Consider the following 19271-nt stretch of genomic DNA (forward strand, 5'->3'; position numbering starts at 1 on the left):
CAACTGTAATTCTCTCCGTAGTACTTTCCCAAGGTGAAATAATAATATGGAGACCTCTTGAATAAATTAAGTGAAAACCAACCAAAGCGACATTGCCTTTTTCTTGTACAGTATATTCATGAATAAATGCATATTTTGCTAATTTGAAGCATAAAACCTCCTGTTAGAAAATCTTGATTAAAGTATACTGTTATTAAAATCTGACATCAGTTGTCTGTCTTTTATTTTTATAATAAATGAGGCAGAAACATAATCTCTGCTTAAATGGATGTAATGCATCTGACGTAATTACAGACATGCTTTTATACTGACAAGCTCTCATCAAATTTAATAAGACTAACAAGTGACTTTTAAATTGTGTAACACCAGTGCTGCCTTCAAAACAGCCTATGATGCATTAGACATTAAAACTGATCTGACGCTTACTTTGGAGATTGTTACCTTCCACTGGATTGACTGAGATCATTCTCTAACCTCTGAGTCAGACTGGAGCCTGCATTTTGAAGCAGAACCGAGTGGTTTCGAGAGAGAAAGAGAAGGAGAGAAGGTAATAACAGCCAAGACATGAAGGCACAGACAGAGTAGCGAGCGAGACAAAGCATTTAACAAGGCCTTATTCAATAGAATGACGGTGTAGATAACTGATGGTAGCCAATCAAGGCGGTGAGAATGGCAGGCTTCCTTGTTTGTGGAGCTGTAAGGAGATTACTTACCACCGGCCACAACATCTTATCCCCCAAATCCCTCTCTAACACCAGGCAGCCTCCAGCAAATACAGATCTCATGCTCCTTGTTGCTACCCAATCCTGGCACTGTGCTTCATCCTGTGTGTCAGGATATAATCAAGACAACACAGAACACAAAAGAGAGTAAAATCACTGACAACCAGAACAAAGCAAGGGCCCTAAAAAGCCTGAGGGGGACTTAAAAGATTATTTAAAAAAAAAAACACCTCAGTGTATTCCAAACCAATCCAAAGAAATAAAAGGCAGGGAAATATGCACTTCTCGTTAAAAATAAACAGATGTCAGTGTCAGAAACACTAAGACATAGTAGTCTCAGGATTTCAGCATTTACAGTTGTCATACCCTGTATATGTCCACATATGGCATACTTGTGTTAAGCACCAAATTAATGAGTGGAGTCCTAAAGTCTGAGACCACTTTCCCATTCAAGTGATATGTAATCAAAAAATATATATAATCAAACAAGTATCAATTCATCAGTCTTGGAAAACCCCTGAAGCAACACGTGCATGTCAGTGTGGGGTCCAATACCAAAGCTGAGAATCAGACCGATCTCAAAAATCGACAAGAGAATGTATAATGAGAACTACAGAGGGACACATGAGGCAAGTTTAAAGAGATCAAAATTCTGGTGTAACCCAGCAGGGCTGCTCAAACTCAACCACCTTGAGAGAGGAGAAACTTCTGTTACAACTAATTCACATGTAGGCGCTAACTTCCATAGTCTTAGCTCAGTTTGGGTGAAGAGGGGGGGTGAGAGATTACACTCAGGCTGGCAGCCGGCCAATATCAACGTTTGAAGATGCCTTTTGATCACGGCTACATATAGCAAGTTTTCTTTTTTCACCACATTAATTAGTGCAGCCGGCCCACAAGACTCATTGCTGCCATTAGAAGCCTCTTTAGTTAGAATTCTCCATTAGCGAGCGCACATGTTCACACACAAGCACACACGCTAACACACTCAAACAGATTTGTTAAGTAAATGAGAGTAGCTTTATAGCAGTCCTCTGTGAGCAGTAACGAGACATTTACGTCACTATAAAAAGTTTGCAGGGTGTTAGGACATAACGGAGACCCAGCAACACGCTGGAAGAAAGCTTCAACTCTCAGCCAACAACCACCTCATGTATGTGTTTGTTAAAAATACACAATATACAAAATATGTATATGTTCATTCCACTCCCAAATTTCCACATTCAGAGTGCAATGGCAAAATCAAACCAGTGTGGAAGAAAAACAAAAGATTAAACTGCTAAACTCTCTCAAACAATCCTTAGTCTTCCCATTCATCACATCAATAAGAACAACAGAGATGTCCACTTTGTCTAATCCAGTTTATTCTTTCTCAGTAAAAGAAAAAGTTGGAAAGGGGAAGCAAAAGGTAAAGCAATGAAAACAAAAATACAGAAATTTCCACATTCATCTTCCCATTTTATAACCACATTACAACCAAAAAACTGCAGCTCTACACTAAAGTGTAACTAAATCTGAAACGCAAAAAGGGGTTAAATAAGGTTTTCTTTAAGATACAGAATATTCATTCATTATGCATTTTCTGTTCATTACTTCCACAGTCCACCAGGAAAACATTTTGACAGTAATTATTTGCTGATTTTTAACTTTCAGCACTCTACTCACCCCGGCTCTCTTCGCTCATCTACAGCAAAACAAGAAAGGAGGAGGAGGGGAGACAGAGGGTGAAATGAGGAAAAATAGAGCAATCAATAAGGGGAAGATGAGAAAAGCAAAGTCAAAGGCAGGAGGAGGAGGATGTATGTGACCTCCTCATGCTAGCAGGAAATCAACACATGAGGAGGAAATAGGAACATTAAAGTACTGTGAAGAAAAATGAAAACCAAAGAATATGAAGTCTTGTTTCAAAGCTAGAGGCAAAAATGAACTTAAACAATGTTGATAATTGAAATGAAGGCCTAAAAGCCATCAGTCCCCAGCAGGAACCTCTGAGTGATTCTCCGTCAATTTCCGCTTCAGTCCAAACTCAAGTGTACAGAGCAACCTTTGATTTTGTCTGTTTGTGCTCAAGGTGAACAACAGCTTAGCACATAAAACAACATAAAAGTGTGAGTGTGTGTAATAGTATACTGATGTGAGGATGTGCACAGTGCAGACATTCCAGGTCCACTCATAAACAATAAGCAAACTTTCATGTCCCTCAAGTCCTGTAAATTTAGTCTTCCTGAAGTTTGTACACATCCAGCACACATAATTCACATGTTGCTGAAAAAGACCACGGGTGTGAAGAGGAAACGTTATCATGTGGAAGGGCTGTGGAGAAAAAGGGAAAAAGGTCGAAACAAAAGACGGAAGACAGAGAAGATCCTCAAAAAAATTAAGTCTTGATCAATCACATCCCAACGTTGAAGACAGATCTGTGTGCAATCCAAGGACAACCAGCTGACTGTTCCCACTTATCAATGTGTGTGTGTTTGAGTCCGGCTCACGACGCAACTTCTGAATTTGGATCTACAGCATCACCCCAGTTTTCATTGTCCACAATGGCAGAAACACCTTTGCAACGATCTTAAAACAAAAGGAGTTAAAGGTGTCCTGTAGCGGAAAACAGAAAGATGCAAGTTGGTCGGAGGAGAGGTGAAGATTGGGCTGTGATATCCTGAGGTGGATGATTAACAGCTGTTTGTGTTTCTGAAGGTTTAGGATTAAATGTGGTGGACGGCCGGGGGGTAAGACACTGACTTAAAGTCCTTGCTTGGCGCAGAGTAGAAAGCAGCTCTGTCTGACTTTGAGGTAAAGAACAGTCTATAAACAGCGCCAAAGCGAAAGTGTACACAAAGGGTAACCATCCCTTCCTCCTCCTCCTTGTCATTCTTTGTTGTTTTTTTGTTTTGTCTTTTTTTTTTTTTTTTTGAGGTAAAGAGTATAGTCTTAAACTGGCTTCCAGGACAAACATTTGTATTTCCTCTCGTCATCCTTTTATCCGTTCTTACTCCACTCACACTTGTGTAGTAAGGAGCTTGCAAAAATGTGAAGAAACTTTGTATTTCCTTTGCTCTTTATTGTTCTTTCATTCCTGGGTATGGATTTTCCAAAAGGCATCTTAGCAGCAGGGATATGATCATACCAACAGAAGCTGAAAACAACCAGGATACGGGTAACAGTGGGATTTAAAAAGAGGGAGAATAATTTAAGAGAAAAAAGTGGAGGTTTGTATCCAAAAAAAAAAAAAAAAAAAAAAAAAAAAAAAAAAAAAAAAAAAAAAAAAAAAAAAAAAAAAAAGACCTGCAGAAATCTTGAAAAACAAAATGAGACGAATAAAACAGAATAAAAACAAAAAATCAAATCCCTATTAGTGCTAAGACACCTTCTGATCACAGAGATTCTTCAGGAACATTCCTCTCCGATGCGCTGGCATGAGCGGCCCACCTTGCGGTCGAGCTTAACCATCTTTAGGACGGCCTCCTGGCGACCACGGCCCAGGTGGTCAAACAGACACTCATGTTGCTCCGGGAGCCGATGGAGCATACAGAAGACATAACCTGGACCGTGGGAGAAAGTGAGGGAGAGAGGTCAATTTGACAGGTTCAGTGGATGTACAAATGTGGTTGTAGTTAAATGAAAACTACAAACAGAAAAAAACATGACACAGAATGCTAAAGAATATTGCTATATATTATATATATGAATAAAATATTAATGTATATATGAACAGTACAATTAAGTATATCTACATACAGGATAATTATTTGAACATTTTTGAAACCACTATAATTTATACAAAAGTTGAAAAAGGAAAATGAGTGTTATGTTTACAATATGCATATTAGTACTGTGTGTGGTAATAACTTACATGTCACTATAGATTGATAAACATCTCCTTCAATATACAAGTCTTTCAAAATGGCCAAAGACAGATTATATTTGCTGCCTTTACATGGCTTTGTAGAACGTCTTGTTAACAGAGAAGACATTCAATTCTAGTTGAAAGCTTCCACTTTCGACTCCATTCAACAAAAGCAGACAACCCTCATCTCTCTCATTGACTCCGTCTCTACTGTAGCGCTCTCAACAAAGGGCCCTGCCACTGTAGGAGGCTCGTTAAGCTCGGAGAAGCTCGTTAGCTCTCATCGTCTTAAATTCATTCATTAATACACATAATAACACCGCTGGCATTCAATGAGCAGTGATTAAAAGCCCAGTTTGACAGCTGGTTGCTATGCAATTAAAACCTATGCGATTACAGTGCACACAAAGGGAGCGGAAGGGAAAAAGTTGTTTAACATTTGAGTCTATCACAGGGATGGGCTGCTAGACACTGCCCAAGAATCGAAACTACTCCAGTTGCTTGCTGCAATCAAAGTAAAGAAAACTGTCTTGATGACATAGTATAAGTGTAAAATGCTGATATGCAAGATACATTATTTATGTATCTTGCATATTATCATATTATTATATATATTATATATTATAATATTTTCACCCTATTTTAAAACACATATAGAATGGTTCCCTCAAGGTATTCATTTGTCAAATAATTTAGGTGCCTGAAAAGAGAACAGAGAACAACACCCACCAATAATAAGCCATATATTTAAGGGTCTTTTACAACCCTGTTTTCACAGCTAGTGATAACAGACCGTGATCATTTCCCCATTAGAAACCACAAATCAACCATTTTCCACCAAGTTCATTGCTGACATTTTGTAACTTATCTGTGAATTGAATTGAGTTTTGAAATATCAATGAGCACAGAGGAAGTTTAGTGAGTGAAAAATGCTTTTGGGTAATATAATGAAATCCATGTGTATACTGTGTAAGTTGTAAGTTTTTAAAGTTTTATTGCGTAAAATCGAAGGTGTCATCAATATCTATTTTACCTAAAAAGTAAAAATACGTAGGATTATTGATACGAGCAAGTTGAAAAATGCACACACACATAGTGCACAGAAATACCTTAAACATCACCAGTTATTGCAGTAAGAACATCAATTAATAGGCTGATTATTAATTGGTTTTCACCATCCCTGCCACTGCAAAACATGCAGCATGTGGGCAAGAGCAAATGGATAACAGCCATTATGTGATTGTAATGTACCATGAGTGAGTGATTATTTACTCAACTTACAGTAAATTTAGAATACCACAGCACATTTTTCCATATTTAGAAGACACCAAAATAAAATTGTACAGGTTAATATATTAAGCTAATTTCTAATAGGTTATTGGTTATGGAAAAGGTATGGCAGGTGTGTACAAATTAGAAATTTTAGGACTATTGCTTGCAAAGTGAAAGACAACGGAAAATGCTGGACAGGGATAAGGTCTCGCTTCTGTTGGGTCTCTGCATCGGAAGAGAGCTTGTATGATTTAATTAGCTTTTTCAGCTCTGGTGCTTTAGTCTGTGTCATATTCACATCTCGTAAGATGAATATTATAGCCACTGAGCAACAGCAGTCCACTAAGTGTGACAACATTGGATCAAATACAGCAGTGGAGCTATCTTTTCTTCCCCATTTACAATCTGAAAAGTGTCAGTGCTTTCAACTCATTATCAGACCTTCTTAGCTTACATTCTGCAGAACCATTAGCAAAGTAATCTGCAATTACTGCAATAGTCAGAAATCACTGTAATTGCCACCATTTCCCTTTCAGTCTGTAAAAAGCATGTTTTTGCAGTAAGCACTGGACTATTAAGGATAGATGGCCCATGCATTAAGCAGTGCCTGGTGGAAAAAAAGGCAAGTCAATTTCCAATTTAGAAATTAGTGTGTGGGTTTAAGCAGATGGTCTTTAAGCAGTGAAGAGCTGTGACTTTTTAAGTACTTTAATTTGTATGCAAACAAGTTGATTATCAAGCCAAATATTGGTTTAAACTGCATTAGTGTTTGTGGTAATTGGCTTATGTTTTATGTGCAATGTGAAACATTCAGGCTTTCTGTAATGGTCCCCCAAGGCTAGCAAAAGCACTCTGGTCATTGACATTTCTGTCAACAACACAAACACATACACAGGTAGTAGATGCATTTAACTGCACTGGGTGTAAAATTCACAAAACTACAACCAAGCTAACTAACATTTATTTATGAGGCCAATACTGACCATCGCATAAGTCACTTATTACGTTATGCACAAGCAGCATGCAAGGCACACAACCGAGGTCTTTAATAATGGCTGCCACTACCTCATGTGTATGCTATAGTGTGTGAGTGGGCCTGCGCCTGTATTAGCGTATGTCTCTTCATTGATCATACAGTTTGTTCTAATGTATGTTCGTGCACAGAGTTGTATCATCGTACCACAGCGACAGGAACCCAGCTCTTGCTGTACCAGCTCCAGTTTGGTTTGGCAACGATGGCAACGTTTACGGCTCCGCTGTTTAGAGCCACCGCGAGACGAGGATGATGATGATGCCGACAAGGATGACAATGATGATGAAGACTCCTCAATCTCTGGCACCACACCCACTCTTGCTCGCTTCTCGGGTGAAACATCGCTTTCTGACTCCGAGGCTGGAGGCAAATATAAGCAGAAACTTTTTTAGATCTTAATTTTATATTTCACATATTTTTGGATTTCTTACAAGAATAAGAAAATGCACATTCTTGATTATCCTGTACTATTAATGCATTGAGTAACTAAAACTCGGGAGCAACATCATACCGACTTTCAGAAAATGAACAAATCATTTTCAGTTTTCAAAAGATATAAATGCATGTTAGGGTTAACTGACCTGCTGGAAATGGTTTTAAATAATTACTCTACCAATATACTTGGAGCCAAAACCTGCTCCACTGTTTTATCACTCCCCACCCACATAATAATCCAAAAAGTATTCATCTCTTGAGTCCAGAACTGCGTCCATGCCTAGAATTTCAAAAGAAAACTTCAGACCTGTCTTAATAGGCTCCATAACAACTTTTATTTAATATATAAAGACATCATCTCTGATTTAGTGAGGTCTGTAACTGCAAGAGAACAGATGATGGCACATCCGGACAAAAACGTCTCTTTGTGTTAAATAAAAAGGAGCTTTGGAGATTAATGGCTCTCCTGCATTAGATTACATTCAACCCAGCACCTGAGACAGCAAGAGCATGTAGCTAGTTTCCAATGGTCGGCTGGAATTTCAACTCAGCTTTTCTCATCAATCCTGCAGACTTTTTCCCTGGCCAGGCCAAATGCAGATCAGCGCTCAATAAATCTCTGAGAACTAGGCCAAGCTGAGCAGCCAGATCTCCCTAGCCTGCCCCATCGATCCCTGTGTGTGTGAGAGTATGTGTGTCTGTACATGTGCCAGTGCATGTTTTGAAAAAAAAAAAAATTGGTTTCCTCCTCGCATGCCTTTTGTTATCCTGATAAATCTCTGCAGCCAATTTATACAGGCCAGAACACCAAATTTAACTGAGTCAACAGCTGGCAAGGTTTTTTTTCTGTTCCAAGAAAAAGAAATAGACATTTGAAATCAAGACATTTCTACTGTAAATTGATAAAATATAGCTTTGATTTAAGAGTGTTAAAGGTTTCTCAAAAGACTGGTAAAGCCAAAGTGTACCCAGGCTTTAAAATGAAATGCTTCTAGAGGGAAGGTAAAAAGTGAAACATCAGCTCACCAGAAGGTTTAAATGGTGCTGTGCGAGCATGTGTGTTATTGTACGGTGCTCAGCTCACATGATCCCGCTACATCAGACAAGGGATCAACATGTTCATACACCGTTGCTGAGCCATGCCTATGCTGCAGTTGTCTTAAGTCATGTGCACGTGTTCACGTGTGTGAGTGCAGCAGGTTGTGTCACCTAAGGGTGAAAGCAGAGTCTGCAATGTTTTTCAGACATCCACCTCATTCAGCTTTTTTTCAATCAACACTGATGGTGATGCTATGGCCTCCACAAGTCTGCATGTTTCAGCTCTGTCAGACTTGCTGTTTCTTTTTTTTCTTAAACTGATGGAATCAAACACAACTTCTTCTTGCTGTGATGTGATGATCCTAACCACTGAGCTACAATGCCCCTTTTTGTGTGACCTTGACAATTTTAAAGCTTCATCGTACGTCTAGGTTATTGTTCTGTGTAACTACTGCATCGGTCTATATATTCACAGCCAGCATTCGCTCTACTAACTGCTTTATTGGCTTTACATTTCACCTTCTTGCAGTCATGCTCTATTACATCCCCAGCATCCTTCCCTCTGCTGTTTCCCTGGTAAGAACAATTAAACTGGCCATTTTTAATCAATTCAATGCTGCTGATGTTACTGGGTTGCACACTGTGCAAAACACAATAATGGACAATTTAGTAGTAGAGCTGAGGTATACCTGACTCAAAGGAGCGTTTTGTAGGAGTGGAGAGTGAACCGAAGACTGTGTCTGTGCTGGATACTTCTGAAAAGGAGATATAGTGAGCAAAAGGAAGGGAAGGAGAGAGAAAATGAGAGAGGAAAATGGCAGAAGAGAGAGGACATAAGGATGTTAAGTTTCCTCCATTTAAAACATTGTAATTTCTATCATACAACTGTAAAACAAAATGAAATGTCCCTTGGTTATTATTGATTTAGAATAGACCAATGGATAATTAAACAATAAATAACATAAAAATAAAGAATACAATTGCAATCTGTATAGAAAGTCCTAAAATCCATGCACTAGGGATGTATGTGATTAGTCCACTAAATGATCAAATGTTGCTACCTTCGCTAGTCAGGAACCAGAAATAGTAATAGGTTAAACTAATAACTGATTAATAATGTAAAACGCTGGATAACTGTTGCGTCGAGCTGGGCCTGCACCCCCAGTAGAGGGCAGTTCACCTCTCCCCGTGCCAATGCCCAGATGTTGTAAACTGGCAAAGGTGGAAAGTGGGACAGAAGACATCTCTTAAACCAGCGTGGTTTCACAGTATTTTGATCTAGAAAATAAGGTTGTATGTAGGCTTGGGATGTCATTAGGGACATCCTCAGCATGCACCACACATACATAACCATACATATCTACATAATATAAAAATGTAGAGCCTGAATATAGAAGCCAAACAACTGTTTAAAAAAAGGAAAACTCAACTGATTGACGGATTAGGTCATGTGTTAAAAACAACTTCACAAACACAGATTATCCTGAAAGACACATAGTTTATAGTCGTAACAGGACAAAAGCTATTTGAGAGTTTGCTGCTGGTTGCCTGGACATTCTGGTACCATTTTTCTACACTGTAGCAGAATGGAAAAAACATGATTGGGGTGTGTGGAATCCTTTATTAGACTGTGATTAGACCGACATGAGCCAGCACACAAGTCTAAAAAACAAAAAATATGTAACATGTAACATAATATTTTAGCATCAGTCTCAGAGGTTCAAAGGCTGATGGGTATTCAGTCATTAATTTTTAACTCAAATATTTTAACTTGTTGATGGCAAATTAATAAATGAACAATGAAATTAATGTTTTGTCAGTTTGTGAGTGAAACAAAAGCTCTGTATCTAAAAATGTGCAATCATCAGGTACTTGTATTTATTGCTATAAAAAGCTCCTGTTGTAACAGAGAACCAAGATATTGTGGGCAAGTTTTTCACAAGCTCCACACATCCATCTAGTAGCCACTTTATTGTCCTGTCCTGCTTTGGCCTCCGCAAATAACCTTGTCACTGTACAGTGATGACGGATGCCCTGGCAATTGTAGGTGTCCTCTTAAAACCTTCACTTCTGAATAGATACCCTCTCCTATCATTCCCACTATCTGTGCCATGAGGACAAATATAGCTGGGACAGGGGCACTGCAGCTGCAGCCTCAGTTGGCAGAAACTAGTAGCAGTCTTCTACAGAAAGATACCCTCAACTAAAGGCTACAATACTCTGACCATATTACAAAGCCTTCAAGTTCTACATTTCATGCAGTTCTGGCATTTTAGAGTGTGCATTCAAAGAAAGAGGGAGCAAAAATGTATCTTACAACAAACTATAAGGCAAATCACTGATCTGAGCTAATTAAGAGGCATTGGCCCTACACCATCTGAGGTGAAAAGAAAACCTGATAAGATTAATGTCTCACTGATTAACTGCTGTCTTACCGTCCTGAGCAGGTAAAGATGTCACTCCCATCTCTCCTGGTGAAGGGTCCTCTGATGCGTTAGGCATCGACATCAGTGACTGACTAATGCTGCTGTTTGTGTCATTACAGAAGATGTCTGCTTGGCTGCTGCTGGAGCTTGAGGAGGCCTTTGGGGCACAATCGTTGTCTGGCTGTTTCTTCTGAATGTCTATGAAAAAAAAGGCAAATGGTGAGACATTTGTGTGTACGTATTTGAATGCATCCATCTATTGGAGTATGGAGTGGTTGCTAAGTTAGGGATTAGGCAAAACAAGTGTGGCATAGAGGTGCATTTTGGATGATGCTCAAATTCACACAGAAACTGTGTTGCATTGACACACTATTGTTTGAACCTTATGTAAATGGACATAGGTTTCTACCCTTAACTCTGGCACTGATTTAGTCAGAGGATGAACTAAAGCCTGAGTGAGAAGGGACAAAATATTCTGATGAGACTTTAGAAACTTGAACGTTTCTAAAGACTATTGAATTAGGAAGGAAACATCTTCACCTTAGTGATGATGATAAAGAAGCAGCAGAAATGATAAGTTAAATTCAAGTTGGATAAAGGTGAGATACAAGTTATTGCGGAGAAAATGATAAAACTATAAACTTTAAAACTAAAAATCTGTACAGTAAACAGAGTTCAGGGTGAGTGATCATAACACTGCACTTTACCCCTGAGTTTCTTTCTCAGACTTCTTTCTCCACTTCTAATCACTTCCAAGGCCTCTGCAGAACAGCTACAGCAGTTGAGACAGTTTTAAACCCCCACCCCCAGACTTAGACACAAGATCAGTCAACCAAACAACCAGCAAAACAAGAACTTACCTGCAAAACATTTTGAGCAAAGATTCATAGTTTTGCTTGACCTGACAAAAAGAGCAGACAGAGAAAGCAAATGTGTTAATCAAATACAGAAGTCATACACTTGTGTAAGAGATCCAAAAAATGCAGAATAGGGTGCAGAAAAAAATGCAAGTGCCTTTTGCTGGTGGATATCCACACAGCAAGATTAACAACATGTTTCCATGACCCCAAGTCCCAGGCTGAGACTTTACTTCACATTTGGGATCCTGGGAAAGAAAAATTCAAGATAAGGAGTGTGATCCAGACTACATTCCTAAATAATTCACTGAATTCAAAGCTGCCATGTGATGAGGCTGTCAAGGTCTAAGCAGCAGACTGGCCACAAGGCCACACCATCTGAGATGTGACTTTTGTTTAGATCATGTTCTATACATCTTGCAACTGCTGCACAGATATTAAATATTGGAGGAAAAAACCCCAAGTGTGAAATTTACACAGTAAATACTCATAACATTACAACTGCACCGAAAACTAATATTGTTAGGAGAATATGTTTTGGACTCTTTCTGCCCCCTTGTGGTCGAAAACTTCTTAATGTAGCTTTAAAATAAACTGAATGAAAGTCATATGTTGTTGCCTGTTTGTTTTAAAATATTTTATCAATGATTTTTGGTATATTTTTACATACATCTGTCAGGAATTATATTTTTTACCCATTTTATAGTTATGAGAAATGGTCAATATGTTATATAATTGTATAGTTACAGCTAACTGTCAAGGTCAATGATTAGTTGTGTCTAGCAAACAAACATTATTTCTGTACAATGTAGTAGCACTGGAGGTGAAAATGTCAGTGGAAAACATTGGCTCAATTTTGAGCAACAAAGAGTTGATTTCCATCACAAATGCGAAGGTCCTCTGGCCTGTGTGGGCAATTTACACAGCTGACATGACAACCACTTAACTGGTCTGATGATGGTGTGCAAGAGTCAAGAAAAGAGAAAATTACAAACCTCATTAACTTGCTCTCACAAAAGCCTGTATTAATTGAGTTATTTCCTGTATTTCGATGGAAAAATTCGTACTGTTTCCCAAACATACTTTCCCCGTCCTAATCACAGATCTTTGATATGAAATAGCTGCAGTTATGGGGTTGGTCACTAAAGCCTCACTGATTTGAGTGGAACAGCTCTTTCACAACAGATGGCTCTGGCTTTCCTCTGAGAGGGCTCCTCTCATTTCCTCTCCAGCCCTCGCCCTTACTGTCTGCGCATCGAGCGTGACGGTCGCTGCTATCAGTCACATTCTATTTATTTTGGGTGCTTCGTTGCACACCTTTGTCCTCATTTCTAAATGTAGGGTCAGCTGCAGTCAACCTGAGGGCTGTCTGTCAGTCTGCTGGTGTGTGGTCTTGGATATAAAAGAGAAAGGAGGAAGCAAGAAGTAAAGATAGACACAGGCAGAGACACAGGCAGGGAAGGAGCCAATACTGGATAAACAACAAGTCATATCCTGTTGTCAACTTTACAAATCAGAGGTAATCAAGTCACAGATTAATTAAGGAACTAAAAGGGGCAAGTACGTTTGAGAAAAAAAGAACATGCAGGACAAAAACGACTGCATGCTTGTTAAGCTGAGTGAAGTTTGAACAGAGTGCTCACAATCAGTGTATTTCATAGTTGGCCCACTGCTGTGACTAATGAGAATACCTGATTGGAACAGGCAGGAAGATGGGCTCTGTCACCTTGGTAATTCAGTTTGAGTGACACAATGGAGCAAAGGCTTGGATGGGTGATAAATCTTTTGAGTTCTATGAAATACTACTGACATGAACAGTAAAATTAAAAAAAACACTTCACAAATACAGATACTAGTCTGTTAATAGAATATTCACAGACAGACTTTATTAGATAGTGGTTTATCTATTGGGGATAGAAAAAAAAAGTGACAGAAGGGCTCGACTGAGTTTTATGTTACAGAGGGAGGAGAGATTATCCTCTGCAGTTCGACATTCACAGTAAGAGCATGTCCAGCAGTCTGTGGTTCTTATGGGCCCTTTGACAGCAACTGTACGGGCAGCACCTGCTTGCTCATCCACTAAGAATTGAAAACAGTAACTTCCATCTTGGAAACCAATTCAGCCCATATTTAATTGAATACATGCTCACAACTACTGTGAAAATGAAGGGCATCCCAAATCAAAAAGAATAGGTTTTACATAGTAAAGTACAGACAACATGGCTGTTCATGCCGGTCAACAAGCAATTACACTCCTTTGGTCTGTCTTACTCACAGGTAGACCGAATGTTTATAAAAGATTTCGCCTACTTTATAAAAAGTTTCATCATGAGTGAATGAGGAATGAAAGGATGTTTTCTTTCTTTTCGTCTTTACTAATTTACCATTTAATCCACTGAGCAGCTAAGAGGCTACCGGCAGCTATTGGCTACTTTTAAGGTGGAATGTTTTCTTGCGTGTTACTCTATGCATGTTTGACATTTGGAAATAAATCAATGCACCTGAAATGTTAATATGACAACTTTGAGCATTTCATTTGTTTTTATCGCTCTCTACATGACATACTGGCTTAGTGATGACAGGATCTTCAACTGCTTAAATTGCATATAAACATCAACTTGACTATGTGAACTACCCTATGAGCAAGAGAGGAAGAGGAATGACCAAAAAAGCGAGTGTGTCCCATTTTGCTGCCTCTCTCCCTCATTGACTCCAAAAGTTCTATTTACCACCATAAAAAGCAGCAGGATCAGAAAATGAACTAAATGACGTGCTCTGTCTGTCCATCGATCTCCTCAGCTCTGTAATCACAAAGCAGCTCCTACAAACAAGCAGCTCCATTACAATAAGCTGATCAGAGTGTGTGTGTGTGCGCACCTAGGGCAAGCGTCAGTTATATGTGATTATATATGTTAAACTGTGGAGGGCAAATTAAATTTAGTACTAATTTAATACTACAAATAATAAGTTACCAGATTAATGGGAAAACAAGTCAACTATCGCCTTGACATTTGCAAAGGCGTGATGATCGTCGACCACCGATATCATCGTCCATCATCACAACCCTATTTTAGGAAATAGTTTCTTTCCCATGTATCCCACAGTTTACTTGAAACAGGAAACAAACCTTTCGATGTAAAGCACAACATGGCCGCCTATTTTCCAGTGTGCACAGGTCAAAACAACATAGGGAAGGTTCCCTTTAATTAACTAACAACAATATACCATGAGATGATGTGTCAGCTGGCACTATTTCTAATGCAGGAACTATCCCTTTAATGTTTCTAAATGTATTACATTGCCAGCAATGTTTTACTCTTCATCACTGAACAAGACTACTTTCTGGTTAATTGGATTTTTATTACCTTCATTTCAGGTTTTTAAAATCACTGGATTAGCCACAAACAGTCCTTCAGATCTGATTATTATATATGTAATGTCTTTCTCAACTGAATTTCCAGAAAACTTTGTATATCACAATACAGTATATTCTGGTGCCACGTGTACTAGAGCAGAAAAGTCTCCTTTCCTATCTGACAATGTAAATGAAACTGAAGATAAAGCTGCATTTGAACCTTAAAGTAAATGTAATGTTAAAAGAGTCCTCCAGTGAACACCTATTTTAGTATCAACATAGCAGCTAACTACAGTAGCAACAAGGTGTGTACTAAGCCATGTGTTTTTGTTTTTTTTGGACACGACATAGATACAGAACTATGTTCAACTTGCTATGTGAGACAAGCCCCAGTTAAGTTGCACTTGCCAGCCCTGACAAGGAGCTGCACTGAAACATGCATACAACTAACTGAAGCCAACACAAACAATCCACACCTGAAGGGAGAAGGAATGCAACATTCAAGCATTGCTGCTAACATGAAACACTAGCAGACCGTAAACAAGTCGTCTTAGATCTATTAAATGAGATACTTCAAAAAACAGAAATAGTACAAAGTACAACAAAAACATATTTGTGATTAATTAACTCAGCTGTAGCTCAGATTTATCCTGTATGCAATTAAAGAAAGTCTTCTCCTCCACCATATCAGGAAACCTAAACAAGGTTGAGACACCTTTATGGTACCATAATGAGACAAAGTGAATAAAAGGGTAAATAAACCTTTACTTTCCACTTATTTCTTTGTCTCCCCTGTCAAAGATCACCTAGACACAAACAAGCCTGCTGCTCTCAGGAGAACATAACCAAATGGAGTACACACATTAATTTGACATCTCTTGCTAAATGTCATATGCAATTATGGTTTATGAACCACAGAGCAGCAGTCACAACCATGCACCTGAATCTGCTTCTTGTCATCACTGCACTGAAACATCTGCTGCATCTACACAACTTAAAGGTGATTTCTACCAACTTTTTTTTTTCAGGAAATATGACATGAATGAATATAATTACAAAATTCAGCACAAATAAAATATCAACATGGGGACAGATAGGTTGATGTTACAGTGACAACAGTAGTGAGAGAAAATCAAATAATCAGTGTCTATGTGCTGTCCATGTGCAGCTGTGACATTCTGTCTAAAATGGGCCAGGGAATTGTGGACTTGCTCAAAAGAGTTGGAAAATTGGGGCAAAATAATTGGGGCAAAACCTCAGTGTTATACTAGCCTGTTAGAAATGAGAAGGACATCTCATACAGAAAATAAACCAATTTAGTGAGCAAACATGGAACTTTCAGTACTTAATGTTGATACCCTAACAAGACAGAGATGTAATATTTTTAAACAAACTGTCACCTCCAAATAGATCACACCCCAAAATATGCAAGTAGTGAATGAGGTAATTGAGTGTACTAGGGTAGCTCTCATAATTTATATGAATAATTGACATCATTGTAAATTAGGGCTTTACCCTCAATGATTTTCAAGTTTAAATAAAGACATGATTAAAGATAATGTGTAGATGACCATAGTCTTCACTGGCATGGTTGGGTGCCAAATTGCTTTCACTCCTGTACAACTGAGTTGAACACTGAAGACTACAGCTGTGGGCTGCAAAAATATATTTCACTGTAGTCCAACAAATCAGCCATATTATGTGTTTACAAAAATAGCACAGCAAGCCCTACCTAAAGTGGGACCTGAGTACAAAACCTGGCTCATGATAACCTTTAGGTTCGAACCTGCAACAGTAAACAAATGTAAAATTACATTATATTATATATATTTTAACTTGCAAATACAAGTTGATCACTTTTTAAAGCATTTGATTTATTATTTTTTAATATTTCTATGTTGTATGTTTTAGTGTTTTTTTAAATAATGATTACTGCCACAAATGTGCTTCATGGGCCTGTATGATTTTAATTAACCACTGTCATTTAAAGTACAAGACCTGCCCAGCACTTAAAAAAAAAATCACGTGAAGCCCATGTCAATAAGTATCTTATATGACTTTTTTGAGCTGGACCTATGTGTGCACTTGACAAGATAAAATGTACATATGAGGACTAATGCTTCAGAAGCCTTAAAGTAAGATACCGAGTCAATTGGTCAGTATATTAGCACATATTGTACCTTACAGCCAATCTGAACTGGCAAAACCACCAGTTCCTAGTTTCCACGAAAGTCCAGTTTAAGGTTTGACATCTCAGTGTAGTATCTCGAGCCAGCTGCTTCATTTACGAACTCCTTTTAAACTGGACGGTTTTTTTATTAGCGCTGTCACACCTGTCACATTACCTGGAGGGCTTATCCCACACCCCTACCCTGCTCTCTTCCTCCGCAGAAGGTTACCGAGGCCAGTTTGTGTTAGCTAGCAGCTAATGCTACAAAACAATGGGGAGGGGGGGTAATAAGAAAAGCAGCTCATCCCTGTTTGAGCTGCTAACGCTAGTGGCTAGCGACTGTGCTAACTGTCGGTAGAGGAAGAAAGAATTTGAAAGACATTTGAGAGGTATTTCGCCTTACCCCCAGAAGCCACAGGGGCAACGCGGAGGTATAACGTTAACGTTACTGGGAGGCTTGCTGCCTTCGCTCCCCGTGTCCCCCATGTCGGTCTTCGGTGCGAGGCTCTTCACGTAGCAGGTGAATCCGGGGATGGAGTGAGGGCCTCGTATATGCGTTTAGATCCCCTGGTACAGAGTTAATACCCCGGCCAGATTATCCTTCAGACTTTCACTGAACGTGGAACAATTTTGCCGACACGAGCGGCCACTGACTCCGTAAAATTCAAACAGTTTTAATCGTCGTCAAGACATCGAAGCCGTCAGAACTACCAACGGTTAGAGCCACCGGGGAATCCTGGGCCGATCAGCTGGAGTGAGGGACAAACCAATGCCAGAGAGGGGAGGCGTGTGGATAACTGGACAGCCAAAAGTTTCACTGACGTGTCTGTGCTGAATAGAAAGTACCAAAAAAATTGAGATATAATAATTCTAACCATTGTACATGCTAAAATGTCACTGGAACTCAGTAAGTAATACGTTTTAAAGGTTCGATTTTGAGAAGTGCTTGAGTTAACATGGTATGATCCATACAAAACTATCTTCCTGCAACTGGAAAGTCCACAACAACATTGGTAGTGCTTAGTGTAGTTAGCAGGATTATTTTGAGTAGAATACTGACTTTCGTCTATTTTTCCACAGTAATATGCCTTTACTGAACTATCTTTGAGAAGCACGGTTTCTGCTTCCTAAAGTTATTAGCAGATGTATTAGCAGAGTTATTGTAAGAAAAAATAAAAAAATAAAATAATATATACCCCACCCGCATAGTGTTCGTCTTAAGTGTTAGCCGAATTTAATTAGCAATAGGTTGAAAATTAACCTTTGTTATGAAAACTAATTGACCTTTGTCACTGGAGATATTTTTGATATGTCACAGTAGGGAATACACAGGTGTGAATAATTAAATTAATGATGACTGACTTCCATTTATCTGGCTCAGTGTATTGTTCATGCTGGCTCACTGTCAAACTGTTCTGGCATACTCAGACTTGGATAGAACAGAGCCATTGTTATTTGTAACACCTGTGCTTTCCTTTCTTTCCTGCTGTGAAAAAGGCTTTCTGTGACTTACTGCACACGTTGTTGCACTCTGTGATTTGTCACAGGAAAAACACACAGTCTCTTCAGAAAGTATTTAGACCCCTGCAGTTTTTGCATACTTTATTGTGTTGTAGATTTAATTTTAAATGGACAAAACTGCCATTTCTGACCACCAATCTATGCTCAGTAACCCATAATGACAAAGTGAAAAAATGTTTTTAGAACAGAAATTTTTTTGCAAATTTATTAGAATTGAAAAACTGAAATCTTTCATTTACAAAACTATTCAACCTCTTGCTGCAGCTCACCAGTGCTCAGGTGCATCTTGTTTGCTTTAATTATCCTTGAGATGTGTCTGGAACTTTAGAGGAGTCCATCTGTGGCAAACTGAATTGAATGGACATGTTTAGAAAGGCACACACCTTTGTATGTCCCACAATTCACTGTTCAGCACAAAAACTGAGTCATGACGTCCAAAGAACTCTCTGTAGACCTCCTCGATAAAATTGTGGTGAGGCGTAGATCAGGGCAAGTGTCTAAAATCATTTGGTTTTGAAGCTAAGGCTGTGATTGTTATGGTTGTGGGATCGAAGAAATTTGGAACCAATTTGGCAAACAGCATTTAAAGGACCCT

General features: G+C 38.8%; 1 protein-coding gene across 2 annotated transcripts; it reads right to left on the reverse strand.

The window, feature by feature from the left end:
- Window positions 1-2069: 2069 nt before the first annotated feature.
- Window positions 2070-17912, reverse strand: LOC111659148 (AN1-type zinc finger protein 3-like). 2 transcript variants are annotated; one of them, XM_087175543.1, is made up of 6 exons: window positions 17559-17912; window positions 11634-11674; window positions 10783-10971; window positions 9037-9099; window positions 7022-7234; window positions 2070-4264 (listed from the first exon to the last, which is right to left on the reverse strand). In XM_087175543.1, exons 1-6 carry the CDS (start codon window positions 17639-17641, stop codon window positions 4110-4112), a joined length of 744 nt encoding a protein of 247 aa, XP_087031669.1. In that variant the 5' UTR covers window positions 17642-17912; the 3' UTR covers window positions 2070-4109. The 2 variants fall into 2 exon arrangements, with proteins under 2 accessions (XP_087031669.1, XP_023267757.1); XM_023411989.2 differs by having other exon boundaries at window positions 9037-9102.
- Between the last annotated feature and the right edge of the window lie 1359 nt (window positions 17913-19271).

This window comes from Seriola lalandi, unplaced genomic scaffold (genome assembly GCF_002814215.2).
Source record: "Seriola lalandi dorsalis isolate HSWRI2012SDOR001 ecotype SW California unplaced genomic scaffold, Sedor1 jcf7180002054474, whole genome shotgun sequence".
Lineage (NCBI taxonomy): Eukaryota > Metazoa > Chordata > Actinopteri > Carangiformes > Carangidae > Seriola > Seriola lalandi.

What these genes read in the sequence shown, in the direction of transcription:
- LOC111659148 (XM_023411989.2), bottom strand. Translation starts at nt 17,641, where the DNA reads ATGGGGGACACGGGGAGCGAAGGCAGCAAGCCTCCCAGTAACGTTAAC. An exon ending in TTGCTCAAAATGTTTTGCAG is followed by an intron (nt 10,972 to 11,633) that starts GTAAGTTCTTGT and finishes TTTTTTTCATAG; the next exon opens with ACATTCAGAAGAAACAGCCA. An exon ending in AAAACGCTCCTTTGAGTCAG is followed by an intron (nt 7,235 to 9,036) that starts GTATACCTCAGC and finishes ATTTGCCTCCAG; the next exon opens with CCTCGGAGTCAGAAAGCGAT.